Source organism: Narcine bancroftii, chromosome 6, assembly GCF_036971445.1.
Source record: "Narcine bancroftii isolate sNarBan1 chromosome 6, sNarBan1.hap1, whole genome shotgun sequence".
In the NCBI taxonomy this organism is placed as follows: Eukaryota; Metazoa; Chordata; class Chondrichthyes; order Torpediniformes; family Narcinidae; genus Narcine; species Narcine bancroftii.
In genome coordinates this window covers 38680504-38708154 of record NC_091474.1, presented here as the reverse complement: position 1 = coordinate 38708154, position 27651 = coordinate 38680504, and the positions used below count along the sequence as shown (strand labels likewise).

The window sequence follows — 27651 nt, the reverse complement described above, 5'->3', positions numbered from 1 at the left end:
GGAGAAGAAAGACACACACACCGGTGGAGTGTATTCGACACTGAGTTTATTCAGTGGCTGCTCTGCATTTGATTTTCAGCTCGGCTCCATCACCACTGGGACAGAGCTTGAGCAGGCTGGCTGCCAATTGGTTACCTCAGATGCCCGGGCCCAGATTGGGCCCCCTGCAATCTACCAGCAGTGATTGGCCAGTTTCACTGCTCTGCTGGGCCTATGGAAACTGACGTTTCAACCTGTACAATGCTTTGCTGGTCGCCGCATTTGATGGCCATTTCCTGTGTTGGCTCAGGACACGGGCTACATTGAGACCATTCTCATTCCTCTGGATTCCAGCAAGTATAGTCCCAGGTAACTCAATCTCTCCTCATAGTCTAACCCTCTTATAGAACAAAACAGCACAATACAAGCCCTTCAGTCCTCGATGTTGTGCTGACCCATATATTCCTTAAAAAAAAATTACTAAACCCTCCCTATCCCATAACCCTCTATTTTCCTTTCATCCAGGTGTCTGTCTAAGAGTCTCTTAAATCCCTTCAATGTTTCAGCCTTCACTACCATCTCATTGAATGGCACAACAGGGTCGATGGACCAGATGGCCTACTCTTGCTCCTATTTATGCTCTAGAAATCCAAATACACTCCATTAACCTGTTCTCTTCTATCCAATGTGCTTGTATATCCTCAAAGAAATCCAGTAAATTTGTCTAACATAGCCTGCCCTTCCTGAATTATGTTGTGACTACTTAATGGAACAATTTCTATCCAGATGTCTTGCTATTTCTTCCTTAATGATAGCTTGCTGAGGACAGATGTTAAACTATGCGTGGTTACCTTTAGAACAAAAAGTATCTCACAATTTAGTCCCTTTACCAAGCCTACTCCTTTATGTCTATTTAACCACGCATTGAAGTACTTCATCACATTTTGCTACATTGAGATCAGTTGATATTGAAATATTGTGGTGGATGATGTTTGTTCTCATACGCCATCATGTTGAAATAACGGGACCATACCTGAAGTAGTCAGCCAGTGAAGAGAGAAGTGTTTATTACAGTGTTATCAGGCTTGATATAGACACATAACATGAGATCTGGCATCATGACATCTGAAGTACCAATGACCTCATGATGTAGCTGCGTTGAGTAGGCCAGGGTTTCTCAGTAGACCTCAGGGTATTGCTGATTCACTATGCCTCGTGGCTGTAGTGGCTAGTTGCCAATAGATAGGAGGCTGTTGTGTCTAGCTGTCGCAACACAAGAGCTGTTAATGCTGGTTCTGCCCACTCCCTCCAAGCATACTGCTACAATATCTCAAAATGAAATATCAAACAAAATTCTAAACTGCTGCATGGATGTTTTGTGATCATCTTCTGCAATTTAGCTTGTTTGTTTGTAAAACCTAAAATAAACTAATGTCTTTGGCTACCAAAATTGTGAGACTAAGAACAGAAGAGAAAGCCATGCCTTCCTTAATGTTTGGGGCAAAGACACTTTTTTCCTTTATTTGCCCCTGTGCTTCAAAGATTTAAATTTGCAATCAAACAATTCACATGTAATTAAAGTGCTCATTCCAGATTTTATTCAAGATTATTTGTAATCATTTTGGATTCACCATGAAGAAATTACAGAACTTTTTTTCCGTAGTCCCCTCATTTCAGGGCATCATAATGTTTGGCCTCACAGGTGTTTGTGAATACTCGGGTAGGTTTAATTGCTTCATTGGTGCAGGTATAAGAGAATTAGGCTTCTTTCTAAGCTTTTGATCACCTTTGGAGTCTGTCGTTGGCAATTTTCAACGTGAGGTCCAAAGATGTGCCAATGAAAGTCAAAGATGCCATTATGTGGCTGAAAGCAAGAATAAAACAGTAAGAGACATTACCCAAACCTTAAGATTACCAAATTCAACAGTTTGGAACATTGTTAAGAAGAAAGAGTGCACTGGTGAGCTCAGAGCACAGTAATGAAGAAGATCTCCACTGCTGATGACAGAAGAATTCTCATCATAATGAAGAAAATTCCCCAAACAAACACTGACAGATCAGAAACACTCTTCAGGAGGCAGGTTTGAATATGTCAATGACTACTGTCCACAGAAAACTTCATGAAAAGGAATACAGAGGCTAAACTGCAAGATGCAAGCCACTAGTTAGACACAGAAAGGATGGCCAGATTACAATTTCCCAAGAAGTAATTAAAAGAACCTGCAGAATTCTGGAAAGAAGTCTTGTGGACAGATGAGATCAAGATTAACTTTTATCAGAGTGATGCCAAGATCAAAGTGCAAAGGCATAAAGGAAGTGCCCAATATCTAAAGTCTACCACCTTCGCCATTGTACCATGGCTTGTATCTTGCAGCATAGACTCTGTATTTCTGTTTATGAGGTCTTCTGCCAACAGTCAGAAGTCATGAAGAAGTCCTGAAATTTGGTGTTTCGTGACAGTGATTGATATTGAGATCATTATTGACAAATCCACACCTGCCTCCTGAAGGGTATTTCTGATCTGTCGGACACACGTTTGGGGATTTTTCTTCATTATGATGAGAATTCTTGGCCGACCAATCCCTTTACAGTTATTGAGCTCACCCGTATGCCTTTTCTTCTTAATGATGTTCCAAACTGCAGATTTTGGTTATCCTATGATTTTGGCGATGTCTCTTACTGTTTTTTTCATCCTTATAATATCTTCTCTAACTTACATTGGCAGAAGTCTGTTCTCATGTTTAAAAATGGCAACTACAGATCCCAAAGTTGATCAAAAGCTTAGAAGCAAGCCTAGATCTCTTATACCTGCACCAACGAAGCAATAAAACATACCTGAAGCCAAATGTCCCAAACATTATGATGCACTGAAATATATAAAAAGTGCTGTAATTTCTACATCATCAAAACAAAATATTTACAAATAACCTTGAACACAGGGGCAAATAAAGGAAAGAAAAGTGTTGTCGTCCCAAACAATATGGAGGGCACTGTGTGTGATTATTATTCTGTACTACAAGGTGAATGTTATTCTCTTCCTTTGCTTCTTTCATTGGATGGGAACCATCCAAACTCACTTTGGTCAGTGAGTTAGACATATAGAGTTCAGGTACAGATCCCATAATAATGGTTCATTGCAGAAAAATAAAATGGGATTTGTGTAGGATTGGTGCCTGAGGGTCACTGCACTTGGAAGGGACATTTCCATGCTGTGTGATTTTATGAGGTGAGGTGATATAAGTGAGACTCAACCCAATTGGTTAAAAAATTATTTTGTACTTCTGGAGACATGCCTTGTATTTCTCCATAAAAGGACACTACCAAAACCAATGTCCTTTATAATTTTGCTGCCCTATCAATATTGGTGTTTTATGTGCTTGTTTTCCCATTTTCACCTAACCTCAGTGGAAAAAGTCCACTTGCATTTACTCTATCCCCATCATAATTTTGTTTACCACTATTAATTCTTCCCTAAATTTTCTGTGCATCAGGGAGTAAATTCCTAACCTGATTAACCTTTCCCTGTAACTCAGTTCTTCAAGTCCTGGCAACATCCTTGTAAATCACTTTTGCAGTCTTTCAATTTTATTGATATCCTTCTTGTAGTTAGGTGATGAGAATTCCACAGGTGATGAGAACTGCACATGATACCTCAAATTTGGCCACACTAATGTCTTATATAAGTTTACCATAACCCAACTCCAGCACCCAATGCTTTGATTAATGAAGGCAAATATGCCAAAACCACTCTTTATGACCCTATCTACCTGCGACACAATTTTCAGGGAATTATGCGTATATATTCCCAGATCGGTCTGTTCCACTGCACTCCTCGGTGACTTTTCATTTACAGTGCACATCCTACCTTGGTTTGTCCTTCCAAAGTGTAACACCTCACACTTGTCCACATTAAATTCTATCTGCAATTTTGTAGCTCATTTTTTCAGGTGGTCCAGAACCCTCTGCAAGATTTGAAACCCTTGCTCATGGTCCACTACACCTTCAGTCTTTCTGTAATCGCAAATTTGCAGATCCAATTTACCACATTATCATCCATTGATATAGATAACAAACAGCAATGGACATAGCACAGATCCCTGAGCCACACCACTAGTCACAGGCCTCCAATCAGAGAAGCAATCATCCACTACCGCTCTCTAGTTTCTACCATAAAGCCAATGTCGAATCTAATTTATGACCTCACCATGGACCTCAGGAGACTGAACCTTCCTGACTAACCTTCGATGAAGGTCCTTTTTAAAAGCCATACAAACATCATCTATGGCTTTCCCTTCATGAACTTTTCTAATAACCTCAAAAAACTATAAGATTGGTTAAACACAACCTACCATGCACAAAGCCATGTCGACTATCCCTAATCAATCCTTGTCTATCCAAATACTTGTACATCCAATCTCTTAGAAAACCTTCCAATTACTCGCCCACTATTGATGTCAGGCTCACCAGCCTATAATTTCCTGAATTATTTTTAGAGCCATTTTAAACAATGGAACAACATGAACTACCTTGAATCCTATGGCATCTCATCTGTTGCTAAGGACATGTTAAATATATCTGTCAGGGCTCCTGCAATTTCATCTTTAGCCTCCCTCAAGGACCTTGGCCAGTACCTTGTCAGGCCCTGGGAATTTATTCACCTTTATTTGCTTTAAGACAGCAAGCACCTCCTCTTTAATCTATATACTGTAGGTTCCATTAGGTCATTGCTTGTTTGTCTCACTTTCAGAGACCATGTGCCGGTTTCCTGAGTAAATATAGATGGAAAAGAAAAATTTTAGATCTCTGCCATCTCTTTTCGCTTCATATATAGCCGATCACTCTGACCTTCAAGAGGACCAATTTTGTCCTGTACTATCCTTTTGTCTTGATATACCTGTAGAAGCCTTAGGATATTCCCTCATCTTGTCTATTAAGGCAACCTCATGCCTTCTTTTAACATTCATGATTTCTTAGTTAATTTTTATACTTCTCAGGAAGTTGGGGAGGTCCTAAATGAATACTTTGCTTCAGTATTCACAAAGGAAAAGGACCTTGATCAGGGTGAGGTCAGAATAGAACAGGCTTGTGTGCTGGACAATGTTGAGATTAAGGATCTTCTTAAAAACATTAACATTGATAAATCCCCTGGGCTAGATACGATATACCCCAGGTTGTTGAGGGAAGTGAAGGAAGAGTTAGTTGGGGCATTGGCTATGATCTTCAAGTCCTCTTTGGCCACAGAGAGGTGCAGAAGGCTTGGAGAATGGCAAATATGGTCCCCATATTTAAAAAAGGTAATAGGGAAAATTCTGGGGATTATAGACCCGTGAGTCTTATGTCAGTGGTATGCAAACTATTGGAGAGGATCCTTAAGGATAGGATCTATTATCATTTGGAGAAGTACTCAAGGATAGTCAGCATGGATTGGGAGGATTACAGCTTCCCTGTTTTAAGAATTATTATAGAACAGCACAGATGAGATTCCTGGCTTCTTTTTTAAAAAAAAATAGAAAACCAGCATGGATTAATATAGAACTGAATAAAATAGGAGAAAAGAAAGCAGAGGAATTTAATGTAAATGGGAATCAAAATTGTTGGTTGCTGATAAAGAGATCCCATTACTGAAGCATTTACTTAATAATAGGGAAAAAAAAAATCAGGATATTGGAGGGTCTATATCACCTAAAATGCCATTTGGTCTTTTCAAGAGATAACCGGTTTTTAAATATATGGTACCGTAAAGGGATTGTTAATGTGGAAAATTGTTATGAAAGAGGTCAATTAATGTAATTTGAGCAATTGAGAAACAAATATACTGGACCACATAATACTCTTTTTTGTTACTTTCAGTTAAGAGCATATTTGAGAGATAAATTGGGACCAACAAGGTTTCTGTCTACCTGTACTGAGGTAGAACTTCTTATTAGGCAAGGGATTGTTAAAAAAAATAATTACTTTGATATATTCATTATTACAAGTAAGAACTCTTAAACTAGGATTACATAGATCTAGACAGAGATGGGAATCAGATTTGAATATTACAATAGACCAACAAATGTGGGAACATTTATGTAGGGATTGTATAACTAATATATTATTGTAAGATATAGGTTAGTTCAATACAATTTTACATCAATTATATCTTGCACCATAGAAATTGAATAGATTGAAAAGGTTAATTAATGTTTTAAATGTGGTGAAGATGTAGGATCTTTTAAACATTGAATGTGGTCTTGTTCCATTGTGAGACCTTTTTTGGGTGGCTATGGGAAATTTTTTGGAACAAGTTACAGGAGTTGTTTTTTTTCCACTAAATCCCAATTCATTTTTAGAAACATAGAAAGTAGGTGTAGGAGTAGGCCATTTGGCCCTTCAAGCCTACACTGCCATTCATTTTAATCATGGCTGATCATCCACTCAGTACCCTGTTCCAGCTCTCTCTCCATACCCCCTGATCCCCCTAGTCACAAGTACTAAATCTAATTCTCTCTTAAATATAGCTATGGATCCGGCCTCAATCATTTCCTATGGCAGAGAATTCCATAAATTCACCACCCTCTGAGTGAAAAAAAATCTTCCTCATCTCAGTCCTAAAGGACTTCCCCTTTATCCTTAAACTGTGACCCCTGGTTCTAGACTTGCTCAACATTAGGAATAATCTTCCTGCATCTAGCCTGTCAAATCCCTTAAGAATTTTGAATGTTTCTATTAAATCTCCTCTTAATAGTCGAAACTCCAGCGAGTACAAGCCCAGTCGTTCTAGCCTTTCTTCATATGCAAGTCCTGCCATCCCTGGTATCAATCTGGTAAACCTTTTCTGCACTCTCTCCATGGCAATGATGTCCTTCCTCTGATAAGGAGACCAAAACTGAACACAATACTCCAGGTGAGGTCTCATCAAGGCCCTGTACAACTGCATCAATACCTCTCTGCTCCTGAACTCAAATCCTCTTGATATGAACGCCAACATACCATTCACCTTTTTTACTGCTTGCTGCACCTGCCTGCCCACTTATAATGACTGACACCCAGGTCTCTTTGCATCTCCCCTTTTCCTAATTTACTAGGAAATACTGAAGGTACAAATCCTAAATTGAAATGATCAATTTATCAATTGAAATTTATTAAATTAGCATCAGCAGGTAGGAAGAATATGTATTGCAGTTACTTGGAAATCAGATACATCTTTAACTATGCCAAGGTGGCACACTGAAATTCAAAGTTGTATTCCTTTGGAAAAATTACTTGTCATTTAAGAAATAAATACCTATGTTTTTACAAATCTGGTGCCTGTACAAAAACAATAGGATTAAATTTGTAGTGATATCCTTTTTATCCTTTAGCCCTGAAGAATTCCCCTCTGAATGTGTATGTTAGAACTGATGAATTGTACTGTATGACATCTCTCTCCAGTCCAAAGATTCATTTTTACTTTCTCTTTTCTTTCTTTTTATCTTTTTAAAACCATAAGTTTTTTTAACTTTCATTAATTTGTATATTTTTTTTTGCTTTGGCCTGGACTTTGGGTGGGAGGGAGGAGTTTTGGGGTGGGTGAAAACAATCATGTATGTAATCAATTTGTTTTTTTCTATACCTGTATTATAATAATCGTATTTACTGCATGTATGGAATATTAAATAAAATATTAAAAAAGGATAGTCGGCTTGGCTTTATGAAGGGAAGGTCATGCCTCACAAGCCTAATTGAGTGTTTGAGGAGGTAACAAAAGAAATTCACGAAGGTAGGGCAGAGATGTGGTCTATATGGATTTTATATGGGATAAGGTACCATGATGAAGGGCTAAAGCCCAAAATATCAGTTATGTATCTTTATCTTTGCTATTTAAAGTACATAGTTTGAAAGCTTATCTCTATTTTGGGAGACAAGCTTTCCACCGACATATACCACAAACCCTCCAACTCCCACAACTACCTGGACTACACTTTCTCACATCCTGCGAGGATTCCATTCCCCTTCTCTCAGTGCGGCAACTTCCTTGAAGTTGCTAGGAAGCTAAATTAGGTGTTTATCCATGACGCATTTCCAATAATTTCTAACACAAATTCAGTTATATTTTAAATCCTTTATTCTTAATAACATATTTAATGAGACCTAAAAGGTATTCAACTGATAATTAAATGATACTGAAAATGGTCAATAGAAATTATAGACCCCTAATTCACCCTCCTTCTGGTTTCTAATTGCCAATGCTGGCTGTATTTTAAGTGTGCGCATAACTCCTGTGCATGCTCCTTGGTGCGGTGTGCTGGCCTCGGCTCCAACTGCTGCATTGCTGAAGCAAAGCCGAGCATGCATATGTACTGGCCGGCCCTTGGCTGATGCTGCCACCCCCAGGGCCCAACCAACTGCGCAAGCACCGTCATGGTTCGACTCCGTAAATGGTACCAGCACTTATCTATGCGCTATACGTGAAGGGGCCTACAGACCCTGGTGGATACTGCTGACGCCCACGATTGCAACAGGTAGGGACTGAGGCTATGGTTCTTACATTCAATTTCTCTGTCTCCGCCGCATCTGTTCCCAAGATGAGGTCTTCCAGTCCAGAGCTTCTGAAATGTCTGCCTTCTTCCACAAATCTGGCTTCCCCGCCATCACTATCAACTCAGCCCTTACCCGCATCTCCTCCATCCTATTCCCAGAAGAAACAAACATAGAATCCCTCTCATCCTCACCTACCACTCCACCAGCCTCAGCATCCAACACATTATCTGCTGGAATTTCCGGCACTTACTATAGGATCCTACCATCAGACACATTTTTCCTTTTCCTCCCCTCGCAGCCTTCCGTAGGGACCGCTCCCTCTGCGATTCCCTCATGCACTCATCCTTTTCCACCTATCACACCCATGACATTTTCCCCTGTGCCTGAAGGAGGTGCTACACTTGCACCCACACATCCTCCCTCGTCATGGTCCAAGGCCTCAAACAGACCTTTCAAGTGAAGCCACATTTCACTTGTTTATCCAGAGGACTTGTTTACTGCATCTGGTGCACCCTTTGTCGCATTCTCTACATTGGAGAGACCAGTCGCAGATTGGGAATTTGCTTCGCTCAGCACTTGCTCTGTTTGCATCCACAGTGACCTCTCAATGGCCAACTATTTCAGTTACTGTCCCACCCTGACCATCTACAGATTGGAGGAATAACCCCTTATTTTCTGTCTGGTCATTCTCCAGCTAGATGGCATGAACATTGATTTTATTGCTTTCCACTAAACCTGCTTGCCTTTTCTTTCCCATAACACTTTCCTGCCTTTCCAGTTATTCCACCCATCCAGCCATCCCTCCTCCCCCTCATTGCTGCAGTCTCCTCCCTCCTTTCTCCACCTATTATCTCCTGCCTTTGCTACCTCTCCCTTCCCCCTCTCTTGTTTGGATGTCTGCCGGCATTTTCTCATACTTTGATGAAGGGCTCAAGCCCAAAACATCAGTTATGCATCTTTTCCTTTGCTACATAAAGAACACTGTCGGACCTGCTGAGATTCTCCACCATTGTGTTTTTACTTGGACTTTCTCTCATTGGGACCTCAATATATTGATTTAGAAAACTTTCCTGAACACATTTGACAAATTCTAAAAAGACATCCAGCCTTTTTACAGTATGTGGAAACTTAAAATCATCTACTATCTCAACTTTATATTTCCTACATTGTCTACTATCATCCTGCAAATTTGTTCTTCCAATTCTCATTTACTATTGGGTGGTCTGTAATACAATTCAATTAACGTGGTCACACCATTCCCATTCCGCGGTCCCACCCATATAACCACAGATAGCGAGCTCTCTAGTCTGTCCTGTGTGGGTACTGCTGCGACATTTTCCCTGACTTGCAATGTCACCCCTCCCCTTTTCAACCTTCCTAATCTATTGCATCGAAAACACTGGAACCCAGAACACTGAGTTGCAACCAAATTTCAGATCTGGCCACAGTGTCATAATTCTACATGCTATGTTCTGAGCTCCTCTGCATTTCCTACAATACTTCTTGAATTAAAATAGATGTAATGCTCACTCATCAAAGAAACATGATAAAAGACATTCACCGACACCATTTATGTTTTTTCACTAGAATACCAAATTCCCGTGTGGAAGTAGTGAAAGAAAATTTGTCGTCCCCGTACCCCAGCTGTAATGGACCAGGTTGGAACAGGAGCCATTGGCTGTTCATTGCCGTTAAAGTTGATACAGTTTAATTTTGTGCCTTTGCTGCAATTTGGTTTGGTTCTTTATGGGTCCCTTTGCACCAGTATGTTGATATAAAAGCAGTCTTGAAAAAAAGAGAGCCACCAAGTTTAACCCCACTGCCAACGAAGCTCTACATTTCCTGGTAGTTTTCATTGTGCTCTGAATTGTCTGCCGCCTATCAGGAGTCAATGGCGAGTCTTCACCTATAATGTAAACAGCTGCTATTTCTGGTCTGCATTGAAACCTGGTAAACAATTCAAACCAACACTGTGCATCCACTGCTGCCACATTGGGAATTAGATGGGGGGTGCAACAGATGGCTGGGGCTAGGAGCAAGGCGGTCGGGCAAGGCAAGGACAGTGGTTCCCTCCTTCAAATGGCATCCAGGACATGTGCCCTGGCTGTCATAGCCTACATGCACCTATGCACTATAGGGCTATGTTACCTCAACTTCTGCACCACTACCTCAGCCTCTTCTCACTGAAACCACTCAAGTCAAAGCCTCAAATCACCACTTTAACTCTGGCCCACTCTTACAATGGCCACTCCCATGATAGCTACTTCACTTTTACCTCTCGCCTACTTGTGCTGTCCTGCTCTCACATACTCTCGCTCCAACTCCCGTTCACTGGAAAAGAAACTTACCAGACAACACTCATCTTCTTAAACTGTCCCGCTCTTACACACTGTTGCTCAAACTCCCTCGTAACTTAAATTTGTTTATTTAATAGTTATGTTCGTGTCAAGTAATCTATCTTATTCAATAGTTACATCCATAATCAAGTAATCTTACCTTATTCAGTAGCATTTAAGAGAGAATCTAGCACTATATGCAAAGCTCATTGGTAGTGCATGAAGTAACTTTCCATCATTTACTGCAATTTAATTTTCGTAATTTGAAGAACAATTTTGAGGTAGATGAGATGGTTTATCTCATTGTAGCTTTTCTTTCTTTGGCTTGGCTTCGCGGATGAAGATTTATGGAGGGGTAATGTCCACGTCAGCTGCAGGCTCGTTTGTGGCTGACAAGTCCGATGCGGGACAGGCAGACACGGTTGCAGCGGTTGCAAGGGAAAATTGGTGGGTTGGGGTTGGGTGTTGGGTTTTTCCTCCTTTGTCTTTTGTCAGTGAGGTGGGCTCTGCGGTCTTCTTCCAAGGAGGTTGCTGCCCGCCGAACTGTGAGGCGCCAAGGTGCACGGTTTGAGGCGATATCAGCCCACTGGCGGTGGTCAATGTGGCATGCACCAAGAGATTTCTTTAGGCAGTCCTTGTATCTCTTCTTTGGTGCACCTCTGTCACGGTGGCCAGTGGAGAGCTCGCCATATAACACAATCTTGGGAAGGCGATGGCCCTCCATAGCTTTACTAAAGTATGAAATGCTTTATTCAAAGTTCTCTCTCAGAGATCTGACACCATTTGAAAAGCTCATTCACAAAGTATGAAGTAACTTCAACTGAAACTATTTGCTTTATGGCAGAATGTAAAATATCCTCTTTTTGTGGAGTATTATTGGAATAGATGGAATAGATTCTTTGATTTAGTTAATAGCTTTTTTTATTATGAAGTAACTATGTTATTGGAAGTCTTCCAAAGTGTTATTGGAAGTCTTCAGCAAAGTTCATTCACAGTATATGAAGTAACTTCAATCAACTGAATCTATTTGTTATATGACAGATTGTAACCAGGTGCTTTTTATGTAAAGAGCATTGTTGGAGTTGACATAATGGTTGATTTAATTGTAAGACTTAGCTCCATTTGGACAATAATCATTGAAGAATAAAGGAGTCTACTTTATTTAAAGGCATCTTGTGGAGAAGACAGTATTATCTGAAAAGATCCTTCAAACTAGATGAAGTAACTTGCATCAAACAAATCTAATTGTGTGGCAGAATATAAAACAAATTCTCTTTATGTGAAGAATTATACTATAACATTTGGAATGATTTCTCTTGAAAGCTTTGTTGAAGTACAAAGTACTCTCAAAGGTATCTCACAAAGTGTGGCACCATCTACAAAGTTTATCCACAATGTATAAGGTAACTTCCTTCAACTGAAATTATTAGTTGTGTGACAATGTCAACTAATTCTCTGTAAGTAAGGGGTAATGCTGAGTATTTAAAATGTTTATATCATTGGGAGTATTTCTTGTGACCTCTACATTCCTGTCCAAAATTCTGGTCACTAATCTGTAGCAGAAATATCATTTAAGCTGAAAAAGATGCAGTAAAAAGTTATGACAATGTTATGGGTCCAGTTGGCATGACATACAAGGAGAGGCTGGACAGGAAAGGAATTTACTACCTGGAGCATGAGAGCCTAAGGAGGGACTCAGAGGTTTATAAAATTATGAGGGACATAGTCTTTTTCCCAAGGTAGGGAAATGAAAATAGTATAGAATTAAAGTGAAAGGGGAATGATTTTAAAGGAATCCAAGGGACACCCTTTTCACACAGAGGGCAGTAGGTTCATAGAATGAGATGCCAGAAGAAATGGTAGAACTCAAGAGAATTGTAATATTTAAAAGTATTTAGATATGTACATGGAAAGGAAAGGTTTAGATGGCTATAGGCTGAATACCGGCAAATAGGACTAGCTTATTGGGCATGGACATGTTGAGTTGAAAGATCTGTTTCCAAGACTCTAGAACTCTTTTTGTACTTAATCCCTCTTGTGAAGCTTGTTAACCAAGCTTTGCAGAAATTATGAATCTGCAATCAGCAATTGTTGGTCATGATCAATAATGTGTTAAACCTCACATCATGGTGAAAAAAATTATACAGGTTTGTTGTTTGTCTTGGCGTGACATGTTGGAAATTTGGAATTTGTATACATAAATATGGGAGGACATAATTAACTGCAATTCAGATTCTCCCTGCAATAGAATCACTATCCAAATTCAAGCATGGTCATGTAGAAGGGGTAACAAAGTATCGGTAGAACTGAAAAGCAAAAAACAGAAGGAACTAGATCATAAACGTTTGAGTTAGTCAACAGGTCAGGTAGCATCCATGAAGTGAAATGGTCAATTTTTCAAGTGATTATCTTTCATCAGTTCCAGTCCTGTATGATGTGCTGACTGCCTCCAGGAGTTTCTGTTATTTGTAATTTAGATTCCTAAACTCTGCAGTTTAGATTTTTTAATTTTTCTATTTGCGTGTCACTCTAAATATGTACTATACATATAAATACTCCAAATATATAACTACTGGGGCCAGTGGCACAATAGATAATGCATCTGATTACAGATCAGAGGATTGTAGATTCAACTTCTTCCAGGCTTGTTTTCGAGTTGGTACAGTTAGTGTAGTGGTTAGTGCGACGCTGTTACAGCTCCAGCAATCGAGACCAGGGTTTGAATCCCATGCTGTCTGTATTTAAATTTAAATATATGACTTTGGTCAAAAGTAAGTACATGTGGGGGATGCTTTTGGTAGGTATTTGTACTGAATAATGTTATTAATATTTTGTTCATACATGACTGTAATAACCTAGCTAAAATTCATTTTTACTGAAAACATTGAATGAAAATGATTATCTTGAAAATGCATTTCAATGTTTGACTTTGTAATGCCTACATGAGTCAAAGAGGCATGATGTACATATTCATCTTTTAAGAAGGAAAGATTAGACATTAATTTATGGATTAGTAACTTTTTATCTCAGAAAGTTTCAATTCCAATGATGTTGACATGTGGTTTCTCACAGAGTAACACTATATTTGATTCATTCAAGATTTTTTAGGTACAGAGTTAGAGAAGGAAGCCCTGACCATTAGGCAATTGTGTAATTAGTTAGACAAAAGGTATCATGTCAGTATTACAAGTGTAAAAGTATCATTCCTAACTAGGATCTATAAGCAATGTCTCTAATAGTTTTTTTAAAAAAGAGGTGGACAAAGAAATAAAAATAACTAACAAGAAATAAAACTCAGTATTAGATAAAAAATAACAAAAATTCACCCAAATTATTTGATGCCATAGTAAACCTGAATCCAAAACGTTGTACAATAGAAAGGCAGAAGAAGAGACCAGGAGAGAAAAATAGGTGCTTGTTTGTTTCTCATTGGGAACTATAAGAGTGTGATTTAGAAAACTTTCCTGTGTAGCAGCAGCTACCCTGCTCCTGAAAGAACACACACAACCAGATGGGTTGAGCTCAGTGAGCAGACTAGTTTATTGTAGGCTGCTGGGCTGCACTTATACTCCCAGCCCAGACCTGGGTGAGAAACGGGCTGGAGGGCGCTGATGTCACCCGGGCATCATGTGGTCCCCCAGCGCAGGCTTCTGTGCCCCGTGCTGGGAGGAAGGGAACAACCCTGATGGAGCCATTTTGGCCAGCTGCCCCGCTACGTGGCTTACAAGCAGGGCCGGTTCATCTGCCTTGTGGAGAACCGCCACACAGACCCCCCCCCCCCCCCCACCAGAATTGGTGCCAATGTCCTTTTCCGCTGGGCGGCCTCGCTTCCTTGGCTGGGCTACGACCACGGGCTCAGTGGGATCAAGGTGCGCTGGCTTCAGCCTGTTTACGGTAAACAGCTCCCGCCTGCCGCCAATGTCCAGAGTGAACGTGGAGCTGGAATGCTGTATGGGCCCTCGTACGGTCACTGCAGAGGTGCTGCGGTCGGGCCCCGCTGAACAAAAACTTTCTCTGCAGAAAGCAGTTCACCGGGAATGTGAGACAGGCAGGTGCCATACCTGGGTGGTAGTGGGGGTTTGAACGAGTCCAAGCGTGCCCTGAGCTGAGGAAGTAGTTCATGCGGAGACCGCTGGGGATTGTGAAGTGCATTGATGAACTCACCAGTTGGTGCCAGCGGTGCACCGTAGTCCAGCTCAGCAGATCTTCCTTGGGAGTGGAGCAGATGCCTAGGAGCACCCAAGGCAGTTCGTCCACCTAGTCGGGACCGGTGAGGTGGGCCATGAGTGCTGACTTAAGGAGGCAGTGCAGATGTTCGACTAGTCCATTGGCATGCGGGTGGTAGGCTGTGGTGCGGTGTAGCTGGATCCCCAACCTGTTGGCGAGCTGTGCCCAGAGCGTAGATGTGAACTGGGCACCCCGATCGCTGGTGAGGTGATGCACAGCACCCCTCCCCCCCAGAATTGGCGCCAATTGAACTGGGTGACCCATCCATGCAACAGTGCTCGGGAGGAGTCGGTGAAGGTGTCTGGCATCGGGATCCCCTCAGGCCAGCGAGTGGTGCAGTCCACCATCGTTAACAGGTAACGGTTGCCCCGGGAAAAGGGTAAGGGCCCAACTATGTCCACGTGAATGTGGCTGAACCGTTCCCGGACGTGTTTGAACTCCTGTACGGGTGCCTGGTGTATCTGTGCACCTTGGACGTCTGTCAATGGGTGCATGTTTTGGTCCAGCCCGCGATCTGTTTCCATAGTTCATGCCATACGAACCGTTCTGCCACCATCCAGACCGTGGACTTGATGGATGGATGTGAAAGGTCGTGGATGTGATGGAAGACCTGCCTGCACCACTGCTGGGGAGCGACTGGTTGTGGGGTGCCCATGGAGATATCGCACAGGATGGTGCTTTCGCCGCTCAGAGTCGGGAGGTCTCGGAATTGCAGGCCCGTGATGGCAGTCTTGAAGGCCCTTGTCTCCTCATCAGACTTCTGGTCCCAGGCAAGCTGGTCGAAGTCGAGGCCGGGCGTCAGTGTGCAGATGGTCAGTTGCAAGAGTGCATCGGCAACCACATTGTCCTAACCCACCTTGTGCCGAACGTCAGTGGTAAATTCCGACACATGAAGAAGAGCTGACGCTGCTGGCGGGCTGACCAGGGATCCTTTGCCATCGCGAGCGCCTGGGTGAGGGGTTTGTGGTCGGTGAAGATGGTAAAAGTCCTCCCCTCCAAAAAATAGAGGAAATGCCGCACTGTCAGGTACATGCACAGTAACTCACGGTTGTAGGCACTATACTTGCTTTCCGGCAGGAGAAGCAGGCGGCTGAAGAATGCCAGCGGCTTCCAATGTCCATTCACCTGCTGCTCCAGGATGACACTGATGGCTGTGGCAGAGGCATCGACAGAAAGTGCCATATGCAGGTTGGCGTGCGGGTGGGCGAGCATAGTGGCTTTCGCGAGGGTGTCTTTGGTGGCCTCGAATGTGGTGCAGGCTTCTGTGTTCCAAGCGAGCATTTTGTGCTTGGCTGCAATGAGGGCAAATAGCGGCTGCAAGATGTGTGCAGCTCCCGGGATTAAGTGGTTGTAAAATTTGACCATACCCGCGAAATCCTGCAGCCCCTTGAGGCTGTCTGGGCATGGGTCCTCCCTGATAGCGGCGATATATGCCGCAGCAGGCATGGTTCCTTCGGCCGTGATGGTATGGCCCAGGAACTTCATGGACTATTTCCCGAACTGGCACTTGGCCGGGTTGACAGTAAGGCCGAAATCAGCCAGCCGGGAGAAAAGGGCCTTGTGTTGCACCTGGTCCTTGCTGGTGACGAGGATGTTGTCCAGATAAATAAAGATGAAATCCAAGTCCCTGCCCACAGAGTCCATGAGGCGCTGGAAGGTCTGAGTGGCATTCTTGAGCCTGAACAGCATGCGCAGAAATTCGAACAAGCCAAAGGGGGTGATGATGGCCATCTTGAGTGTGACCTCAGGGTGCACGGGATCTGGATGTGAGAGATGGAGTAAAGGTCAGGAACTGTTGCCTTGTTGAGCTGTCGATAGTCTCCACAGGAACACCAGCTGCCGGAGGCTTTCGGGCCCAGATGGAGCGGCGAGGCCCACGGGCTCTCGGACCGCAGAATAATCCACAGTTCCAACAGGTGCAAAAACTCATCCTTCGCCACCTGGAGCTTGTCAGGCGGGAGCCAGCATGCATTGGCGTTAACCAGTTGGCCCTGGGTGGGGATGTGATGGAATACCCCGTGGCGCGGTGAGGCAGCGGAGAACTGTGGCTTGAGGAGTGTCGGGCACTCGTCCAGGATTCACTGGGATTCATCTCTGGGCATGCTGATCATGGCCATTTGCAGTTGCTTCGAGCAGGAGGCTTCAAGGCAAATGGCCTGGAAGGTAAGGGCATCCAGCAGGTGCCTACCTCGAATGTCCACCAGAAGCCCATGTGCGAGGAGAAAGTCTGCACCCAGGATGGCAGTCGGGAGGGACGAGACAGTGAACCTCCATTCGAAATTTCATTGGCCGATCTGGAAATGGACTGTCTGGTCTCCATACATCCAGATTGCTGTTGCATTGGCTGCACGGAGGGGAGGTCCACGAGGTCAGTTCCTGGACTTGACGGCCATGGCCGTGATGATGCTGATCTGGGCTCCAGTGTGAACAAGGAGCCACCGGCTGCTGACTGAGTCCCGCAGGTAGAGAAGGCTGTGTCCTTGACCAGCCGCCACAGCCATTAATAGCGGCTGGTCTGGTTGTTTCCCTGGAATGAGCAGGGCTGATGACACTTCTGAGCCTTGGCTCCCCAGTGCTGGTAGTAGAAGCAGAGGCCTGGAGCAGATGCTGTGGCCTTGGTTAAGCTCTTGGGGGCCCCTGCAGGGGCCGGGTGTTCTACCGCAGTGCTAGGGGCGGGCTTGGTGTGGTTGTGCCCGTGCCTCGTGACCTGCTGGCCCACTGAGCCCTCCGGGAATCATGCGAGCCATAGCTCTTGGGCCTTCTGGGCGACCTTCCTCAGGTCAGTGAAGCTCTCCTGGACCAGAGGCGGCCGGATGTCACCGGGCATATGGTCGAGGAAAATGCACTCAAAGAGTGGGCAGTTGGTGTGCTCACCCATGAGCACGAGCATCTCGTCCATCAGCTCCATCGGGGACCTGTCCCCCAGGCCATCGAGGTGCAGCATCCGAGCAGCACGCTGGTGTCTGGATAGTCCAAGAGATCCAGTAAGCACTCGCTTGATGGTCTTGTATTTGTCTTCGGCGGGTGGGGGCTGAACGAGGTGCAGCACGTGTCTGGCGGTGGCCTGGTCCAGGGCAGCGACCACATGGTAGAATTTGGTAGTGTCGGACGAAATCTGGTGAAGGTGAAACTGAGCCTCCAAGTGGCTGAACCAGGTCTCCGGCTCCTGAACCCAGAATTCAGACAGTTTCACGGCTATAGCACTGATCCCAGGCTTACTCACGATGGGTTCAAAGACGTTTGAACCAGTCGGGGTCACCAATTGTAGCGGCAGCTACACTGCTCCTGCAATAACACACACAACCAGACGGGTTGAGCTCAGTGAGGAGACTCGTTTATTGCAGGCTGCTGGGCTGTACTTATACTCCCAGCCTGGACCTGGCTGAGAAACGCACTGGAGGGCGCTGATGTCACCCGGGCATCACGTGGTCCCCCAGCGCCGGCTTCTGTGCCCCATGCTGGGAGGAAGAGAACACCCCCGACGGCGCCATTCTGGCCGGCTGTCCCACCGCATGGCTTACAAGCGGGGCCGGTTTGCCTACCTAGTGTTGAGCCGCCACACCTGAATACATTTGACAAACTAAACAATCCATCCCTTTTACAGTATGGGAGTCCCAGTTAATGTGTGGAAAGTTAAAATCACCCACTATCACAACTTTGTTTTTTATAGTGGTCTGCTATCTCTCTGTATATTTTTTCCTCCAATTTTCACTGAGGAGGGAGGTCTATAATGCAACCCCATTAATGTGGTCAAACCTTTCCTATTCCTCAGATCCACCCATATAGCCTAAATAGGCAATCCCTCTCATCTGTCTTGTTAGAGACATATACAGATTAAAGGGGAGGAGGTACTTGCCGTCTTAAAAAGAATAAAGGTGGATTAATCGCCAGGGTCTAACAAAATATTCCTTCGGACCTTGAGAGAGGCTTGTGCAGAAATTTCAGGAGCCCTGGCAGATATATTTATAATGTTTTTAGATACAGGTCAGGTGTCGGAGGATTGGAGGGTAGCTCATATTTTTCTGTTGTTTAAAAATTGCTCAAAAATAACCCAGGAAATCATGGGCAAGTGAGCCTGACATTGGGTGTAGGTAAGTTATTGGAAGGTGTTCTCAGAGATTGGATATACAATTATTTGGATAGACAGGGACTGATTAGGGATAGTCAACATGACTTTGTGTGTGGTAAGTTGTGTTTAACAAAACTTATAGAGATGTTGTTGTCATCTATTTCAATGATCTGGAGGATAATGTTGTAAGTTGGATCAGCAAGTTTGCAGTTAACATGAAGATTTGAGGTGTAGTGGACAGTGAGGAGGGCTTTTAAAGCTTGCAGAGGGATCTGGACCAGCTGGAAAATGAACTGCAAAATAGCAGACAAATGTGAGGTTTTGCATTTTGAAAGGACAAAACAAGGTAGGACTCACATGGTAATTGGAAGGGCACTGAGTGGTGCAGTAGATCAGAGGGATCTGGGAATACAGAAACATAATTCTCTGAAAGTGGTGCCACAGGTAGATAGGGTCATAATGAGAGCTTTAGGCACAATGGCCTTCATAAATCAAAGTACTGAGTATAGGATTTGGAATGTTATGGTAAAGTTGTATAAGACATTGGTGAGGCCAAATTTAGAGTATTGTGTGCAGTTTTGGTCCTCTAACTATTGAAAATATATCAATAAAATTGAAAGAGTGCAGAGAAGATTTACTAGGAGGTTGCCCAGATTTGAGGAACTGAATTACAGGGAAAGGTTAAATAGGTTAGGCCTTTATTGCCTGGAGTGTAGAAGAATGAGGGGAGATTTGATAAAGGGAAACAAAATTATGATGGGTATAGACAGGTAAATACAAGTAGACTTTTTTTCCACTGAGGTTAGATAAGATACAATTCAGAGGACATGGGTTAAACGTGATAGAGGAGAAGTTTAGGGGAACATTTAGGGGAACATTGGGGGAATTTCTTCACACAGTCAGTGGTGGGAGTGTGGAACGAGCTGCCACCTGAAGTAGTGAATGTGGGTTCAATTTTAACATTTTAGAGAAATTTGGACAGGTACATGGATGAGATGAGTATGGAGGGTGCAGATCAGTTGGATTAGGCAGAATAATAGTAGAAGGGCCAAAGGGCCTGTTTTCTGTGTTGTAATGTTCTGTTGTTCTATGGAGAGAGAGAGAGAGATAGTCAGAGAGACTGAAGAAACAGAGGAATATTCTTTTAACTAGTGATATTGCATCTAGATGTGTATCAGCTGGACCATGCTACAGGAAGTCAGGACTTGTAAATTCTAATATCATTTTAAAATTTGTAAGTAAATAGATGAATAATTTATATAAAACTGTTTCATGTTCCAACTTTTAATAAATCTTGGTTTACAGATGACAAGTTTTGGACTTAACAAAAAACAAAATATAATATGGGTAATGGTATGTATAAAACCATTTGTCTTAATATGTTCATCAAGAATCAAAATCAAAATCTTTTCCTTTATCACTGCTTCATTCATATTTGCAATAATTCTTTAACAATGCTGGTAGTTCTAGCCAGTCAATGGCTAGTCTGTGCATTATGTGCTTCTGTACAACCTGACGACACAGAGTCTGTAGAGATGGAACTGCAGGGAGAAGGACAAAAATTAAAAGCAATCTTATGAATCACAGACAGTAATATTTCAAACTTACAAGAGTTCAGGCATTTGATCCTTAACTATAAATGAGTGCATATAAATTTGTCTTTACAAAATCAGTTTGTATATACATTTCTACAAAGCTATTTGCAATTGCCAAGAATACAATTGAAAGCAGTGACCTGGTTGGCAAATACCTCTGTAGATTTACAGTCATATTATCTCATTGTTTTACAGTACTTTTCATTTTAGAGTTGGAAATAAGAAGGAAGTGGGAGTTCAAATCAAAATTAATCATATTTTTGCTGGCATCATATGTGCCTCATAAGTAATGCTACATCTAAGATTTAAGTTTAAGATGTACAAGCTAAATATTGATTAGATAAGTTTATCCTCCCTGATGTATAAAATGTTACAGTTGAGTTAAAAAACAACTGCAAACCAGAAAATGCTCCATATATATCTTCCTCCAATTTATCCATATCAATAAGTAATATAGACAAGATTTTGGACATTGGATGAACAAAAATACATCCCACAATGTTGAAGCAGTAAGGCTGATGAGGTTTTTTTTGGCAAGCATTCTAATTCAAACTGAACCAAATTTACTTTTACTTACTCAGAATACAAAAGAGTTGATAGGGGAGTGTATTACATTTATATCATCATTTTAAAAAGCAATCTATTTTCAAAAACCCATAATAATTTGTAATCTAGAACATAATTAAAACAACAAATGCAATCCATTGACATTTTAGAATAAAAATGTAGAGTTATCCCTAACCTTTTTCTAGGGTGATGGGTATTAATTGTTGATACTTACAACCATAATCCACTTGAATAATCCTTACAGACTTAGTGGAAGCAAACACATCCACAACAGCATAGAGAGGCTGGTTAATGGGGATTCCTCTAGCACAGGGACCCATGTCCTCACCATTGATGACAATATGCATGTCTCCCATGTTAGCACGAATGATATACAAGACTCCGACTCTGCTTCCTCTGGCAGTTGCAGGAAGAATGTTAGACTTGTACAATTGATCTAAGATGTGACTGTACCTTCCTGGCCTGCTTCTTCCCACAAGTTTGTCCTTGGGGACTTTATATTTTCCAATTAGTAGAAAATCCTCCATGGAACAATGCGATGTTGGAGCAGCATTCAACTCCTGATCATCAGTGAAGACTTTATTATGATTTCTGGTTATTGCAAAAACCCAGCTTCTCCCCAAATTCACCAAATCAGGGAGGGAGTACTCAGGAACAGATTCTAGATTTCTAGGATTGTGAGCTGTCAAACCAATCCTTACATTACCACACCACCCTAACTCTTTCTCTTCAATTTCCACAAGGAAAATCTTGCCAGGTTCCAAAGGTTCTTCACTGAAACAAACTCCATTGCCAAAGCTCTCGGCCCTGGTGGCCTGAGTCTGAGAGTAATCCAGCCTCACGTTAGTTCCGTGGATGTGGTGGAAACGCATATATAGATCCGACACTGCAGCCATTCTGTGATCCCTGTTGCCTCTGCTATTTTTAGCTGTTGCAGGAATTTGTGCTATATATTAGTGCCTGACAGCTGGGCAGGGAAATTGACATAAGTGATGTGTATGGCTGAAGCTCGTTCTTCAGTTTCTCAATACCTTCATGCTTCTCAAAACAAAAACTTGCAGCTTTTTTCCCACCCAGTAGTGTGAAATTTACTTGCTTTTAGAAATCATTCCAAACATTTTACCAACTTATCAGTCTATCAGATTATTCAAAAGGCAAAAATATTATTGATACTGGAAATGTGAAATTTAAACAATAAGTGCTGTCAATGCTCAAAGGACCAATATTACCCATACAAAGCAAAAAGCAGAGTAGGCATTTCATTGAATAAATAAAAATAAACTATCTCCTTTAATTGAGGGGTCAAAAATCTGAAAGCAGAGATTTAAAGGACTATAAGGAAGAATTAGAGAGAAGGTGAGGATTTTATTTTCTGAGAGAATGTTAGCCTAAAAACTATAACGCCTATGATAATGACCCTACATTTGAGATATTGAGAGTGCTTGAAGAAAAGCAAAATCATATTTAGTGAAAAATGTTCATATTGGAATGATAAATTCTCAATGAAATATCAATTTCTAGGGTGTTTGATAAAAAGTAAATGCTCGGAAGAGGTTTCCAGTAATGGGAGAGACCAGAACTAGATGACACAGCCTCAGAATAAAAGGACTTCCCTTAGGAACTGAGATTAAGAGAAATTTCTTCAGCCAAATGGTGGTGAATCTGTGGAATTTGTCGCACAGGTGACAGTGGAGGCCAAATCATGGGGTAGATTTAAAGCAGTGGTTGATGTGTTCTTGATTAGAAAGGGCATCAAAGATTATGGGGAGAAAGCAGGAAAATGGAGTTTAAAGGAAAAATAGATCAGCCATGATTTTAATGGTGAAGTTTTTAATATTAAATGCTAACAGGATACTAGGTGTTGCCTGGGAAATAATCTCTGGCTTATCTCTGACATGGAGCCAATTACAACTGCATTAATGGAGGAATACTCAATATCAACTGAGCAATTGAATTTTACAGGTTGGCTGTAGTAAATGGTGCTGTCCTTCAGTTGGTGGCTTTTGTTCGCATTGCTTGGAGTCTTGCTGGTTCTTCCTCTGCAGACTCTTGATGAATGCCTGGTGGCATCAGCACTGAGGCAGAGTTTGTGTTGCTCTCCAGTTTCTTACTGCCTGTTCTTTGTTTGTCTGGAGGCCTGAGGACTGAGGAAGAAGTTTAAAATATTTTTACCCAAAGTGACTGGAACATGTTGCCAGGAAGGTGGTAGAAGCATATGCAATGGCAACATTTAAGAGGCATTTAGATAGATGCATGAATAGGCAGGTAATAGAGGGATAAAGATCGCATTAGTTTAATTTGCTTCTGACATGGTGGGCCAAAGAGCCAGTTCCTGTGCTGTCTATTCTATATTTTTCTATGTTCTATCAAAGATCCATAGTTCATTTAAAATGTCCATTGAAGGTGTATGGCATGCTTAGCTTCATTAGGTGGGACATTGAGTATAAAAAGTAAGTAAATCATGTTACAGTTATAGAAAACTTTGGTTAGGCCACACTTGGAATACTATGTGCAATTCTGATGTCACCATTACAAAAAGGATGTTGGCACTGTGAAGACCTGGCAGGACCTGGTCATCTCCCTGATGTTTTCAATGAAGTAGGGCAGGTTGCGTGCCTTGACAAAATGAGCTATGCATGAAGGTGATGCCTGGGTGGCAAAGCTCATCGTGCAGTGACCGCAATTGGCCAGTGTGTGCAGAGCCACAACTTCCTCTTGACAGGGTATCTTTTGTAATTATAGGTAGTGAGTTCGATCCTCCACCTAGCGATCTTATCATTCTTTATTTTGCCCCTTTTTGCTTTATTAAACATAAAGCGAAGGCTGTGTTGTGATTAGAGTGCTTAGTCATTCTCTTAGTTTTTTCAACATTGCCGCTGCCAGTGGGACTGCTTCTGTCTATCTCGTGAAGTGATTGACTATCATCAAAAGGCATTTCCCCCCCCCCCCCCCCCCCCAAGAGGACTGGCAGTGGTCCTACAATGTGTATGAGGTTGTGGCTGAAACTTCGTCATTCTGGCTCAAAGGTATGGGGTGGGAGTGCATTGATGTGCGTCTATTCCTTCGAAGCCTGGCAGAGTATGTAGGTTTTGCCCCATTGACTGACCTGCTTTCGGAGGCTGTGCCAGACAGACCTGATGGCCGGGTGTATGTAATGGACAGACAGGGTACACCACCTGGTGGTGCTGCTGTGCTCCTGTTTGAAGGATACACTACCTGCCAATCAAGGTAAAAGACTCACTCCAAGCCATCGAGATGACCCTTGCGAGTAACCCACCAAAATCACCAGATGCTGCAGTCCAGACAGCCTGCCCAGACTCAGCCCTGGCCTTCACTCAATTGACCTAGGTGAATCACCTTGGCTGACCCCTGCTGAGGCCCTGCACTTCGCTTCGAGCCATTGCTCACAGCAGCCAAAGGGGCCCAGTGATTGGCCCCCCCAGTACTGCCTGCAGAACTATAAAGGACCATGTGCCCCTTTGTTCTGCCTCTTTGGACTCCTTGTAACATGCAAGAGGCACCTTTCACACTGGTTTGGGGTGAGTCCCGAGGTCAGGTAGCAAGAGCCGTGTCCATACCAGCTAAGGGTTGGGGGACTGTTGAATGTATATATTCATGTGATTTCCCCCACTCTTCTGTCGGTTCCTCCCTCAGTATCTGAAGTGTATATTCACCCCTTGCGTATTGTATGTATGTAGAGATTTGGCTAGCATATTCACCGCATATTCACCCTGTTGTCCCGTTTACATCCCCAAAATAAACATGTGCTTTGTACTTCAACTTTGGTCTGGATCTTAACCTGTGGGACCCACACAAACCTGAACATCAGTTCACCAGATTATGCACCGCGTCAAAAACCTTCCGTCTCCAGACTGCCAGTATGATGGGGGAGGGTTTGCCAGTGGATACATTGCAAAGGAGTGTCTGGTTACCTGGACCGATGGTGACGTCCACTAGCTTGAACCCTGAAACTGCTATCCTGTATGTGGGAATCTCAGGGTCTGCCTGCTGTGCCTTTGCCAGGGCTGTGTAATCTATCCCCGGGACAGGGTCTGGATGGATTGGATCGCCGGCTGTGACAGTGCGTTGGCCATCATGTTGGCTTTTCCAGCGATATGTTCAATGTCCGTGGTGAACTCAGACATGTAGGACAGATGCCTCTGCTGCCTGGCTGACCACAGGTCTGAAACTTTATTGAAGATGAAGGTCAATAGCTTGTGGGCTGTGAAAACCTTAAGTACCTGAAGTGTCGGACCGGAAGGTACAGTGCCAAGATTTCATAGTCAAAGGTGCTGTATTTAAGTTCAGGTGTCTGGTGGTGTCTGCTAAGGAAAGCCAGGCGCTGCCACTGCATCTCGATCAACTGTTCAAGTACGCCCCTGACCACTGTGTTGGAAGCGTCGACTGTGAGGGCAGTCAGGGCATCTGTCAGAGGTCACCTGGGGTGTACAAGAAGCAAGGTGTGGGCCAGTATGTATTTTGCCTTCTGGAATGCCTCTGATGCTTCCCTGTCCCAGGTGACCTCTTTTTTTCTTCCCTGTCATTAGAGCTGTTACGAGCCAAGAGGACCCCAAAACCCAGCAGCAATAGATATTCACCAAGACAAATGGTTACTTAAACAAAGTTGCTTTTAATTATCCTTAAACATGAAAACAGAATCACATTTTAACTTATCACTATTAACCGAACTTAACCCCTTTGTAATTCTAAAGCTCACGTATATGTAATGTGTGTGTAAGTTCAGAAAAGTTATTTGATTCACAGTCCAATCTCACTTCTCATTCCTCCAAGTTTAGTGGTTGCAGGAAATTCTTATACTGTGCACAGAAGTTCACCAGGCTTTGGTGCTTGAAAGGTCAATGGTTACTGCTCAGGAAGATTCTTGTTGGTTTTCAGAGACAGATTTGTTGTTCCTGGACACAAACTGATCCCTTTTAATCAGCCACATCAGTGTCTTGCCGAAGAAACTTGCCCCATCAGGTTTTCCAGATGATAACCTCTTTCTTTCAGGTCGCCACAGAGTTCCTTTTTGTTTCGCTTATTTCAAGTGAAATATTAGGCAGCCAGTCCTTTCCTCTTGTATGGACCACAAGGGCTTTGACCAGGCTGAACTAAGCACTAACAACCCATCTTCAAAATGGGGTTTTTCCTCCAGCTTCCCAGCTTGTCCTGTTCCAGTCCCAGCTGCTGCTGCTGTCTGTAGAACTGAATTCTCTCTCTCTCTCTTTCTCACTCTGAAAAACACCTGTTTTTACCTCTCTCTGCTTGCAAAACCATATGACCCTCAGAACAGCAACCTCCTCCCAGACAGACTGAGGCTCTGACCGAGTTCTTTCATCTGTTGCTTTTCAAAACAATCCATTAGTGAAGTCCCTTGGGCACTCTAAAAGTTTTTGCAAAGGCACTTGGAGCTGGCCTATCAGGCTTGAGGAGAGCTCTAGTATTTTAAATGGGAACTGTTTTGAAGTGTTTGTATGTGACCTACTGACATTTGGCCGGATTGATTGTTAGACTAAAGTTTCTCAAGTCAGTGCACAATTATCATAGATTGGCTCCTTGTACCTTGTAATTGTGGCTGGCTATCAGAATATCATCCAGATAAATGAACGCAAACCTAAGGTCCCGGCCCACCATGACTATCAGCCTCTGGAAGGTCTGAGCTGCATTTTTGAGCCTGAAAGGCATTCTGATGAACTCAAACAGTGGGTGATGATAACAGTTTTAGGAATGTCATCAGGGTGGACTGGGATCTGATGACGGCCTCGAATGAGGTCAACCTTCGAGAATATACATGCCCTCTGCAGGTTCACTGTGAAATCCTGTGTATGTGGCACAGAATACCTGTATGGTATGGTGGCCTCATTGAGGTGGCAGTTGTCTCCATTTGGCCTCCACCCTCTTGATGTCTTTGGTACCATGTGCAGGGGGAGGCCCATGGACTGTTGGAACACCACACAATCCCCAAGTCCTCCATCTTTTTAAACTCCTCCTTCATGAGGCTGAGTTTCTCAGAAGGAAGGCGGCGCACCCTGGCATGGAATGGGGGGCCCTCTGTCAGGATGTGGTGCCGTACCCTGTGGTTGGGCTTGGCCAAAGTGAACTCTGGTGCCACGATGGAAGGGAACTCTGCCAGGGTGCATTATTATACAGCGTGATGGAGCTTCACCCAGGGAAAAAGTCTGGGAAGTCCTGGCATACACCAACCACTGCCCTTTGAGGTCCTCTAGCAGACAGTGGGCCCAGAGGAAGTCTGCTCCCAGGAGTGGCTGTGCTAGAAGGTCCACATGAAGCAGCAGTTGTCAAAACAGAGTGGGGATGGTACAGGTGCTGAAGGTCCTTGTAGTGCTACTCTTCGTTGCCCTCAGGCTTGGCTTTC

General features: G+C 43.1%; 2 protein-coding genes across 8 annotated transcripts in view; one reads left to right on the top strand and one right to left on the bottom strand.

The window, feature by feature from the left end:
* The window catches only part of LOC138735961 (EF-hand calcium-binding domain-containing protein 5-like), a 217460-nt gene that overhangs the window by 108487 nt on the left and 81322 nt on the right, over positions 1–27651 (top strand). For 3 of the 7 annotated variants that reach the window (XM_069884675.1, XM_069884665.1, XM_069884666.1), the window contains one exon: positions 10069–10139. The exons of the other annotated variants lie outside the window; for them this stretch is intronic. In XM_069884675.1, the coding sequence (XP_069740776.1) occupies positions 10069–10139 (71 nt within the window). The remainder of the gene's footprint in view (positions 1–10068; positions 10140–27651) is intronic. 7 annotated transcript variants of the gene reach the window in all.
* On the bottom strand, positions 20437–22174 carry neurl2 (neuralized E3 ubiquitin protein ligase 2). The gene is made up of 2 exons (XM_069888193.1): positions 21490–22174; positions 20437–20654 (listed from the first exon to the last, which is right to left on the bottom strand). The coding sequence occupies exons 1-2, from the start codon at positions 22169–22171 to the stop codon at positions 20539–20541; spliced, it is 798 nt and encodes a 265-aa protein (XP_069744294.1). The 5' UTR covers positions 22172–22174; the 3' UTR covers positions 20437–20538.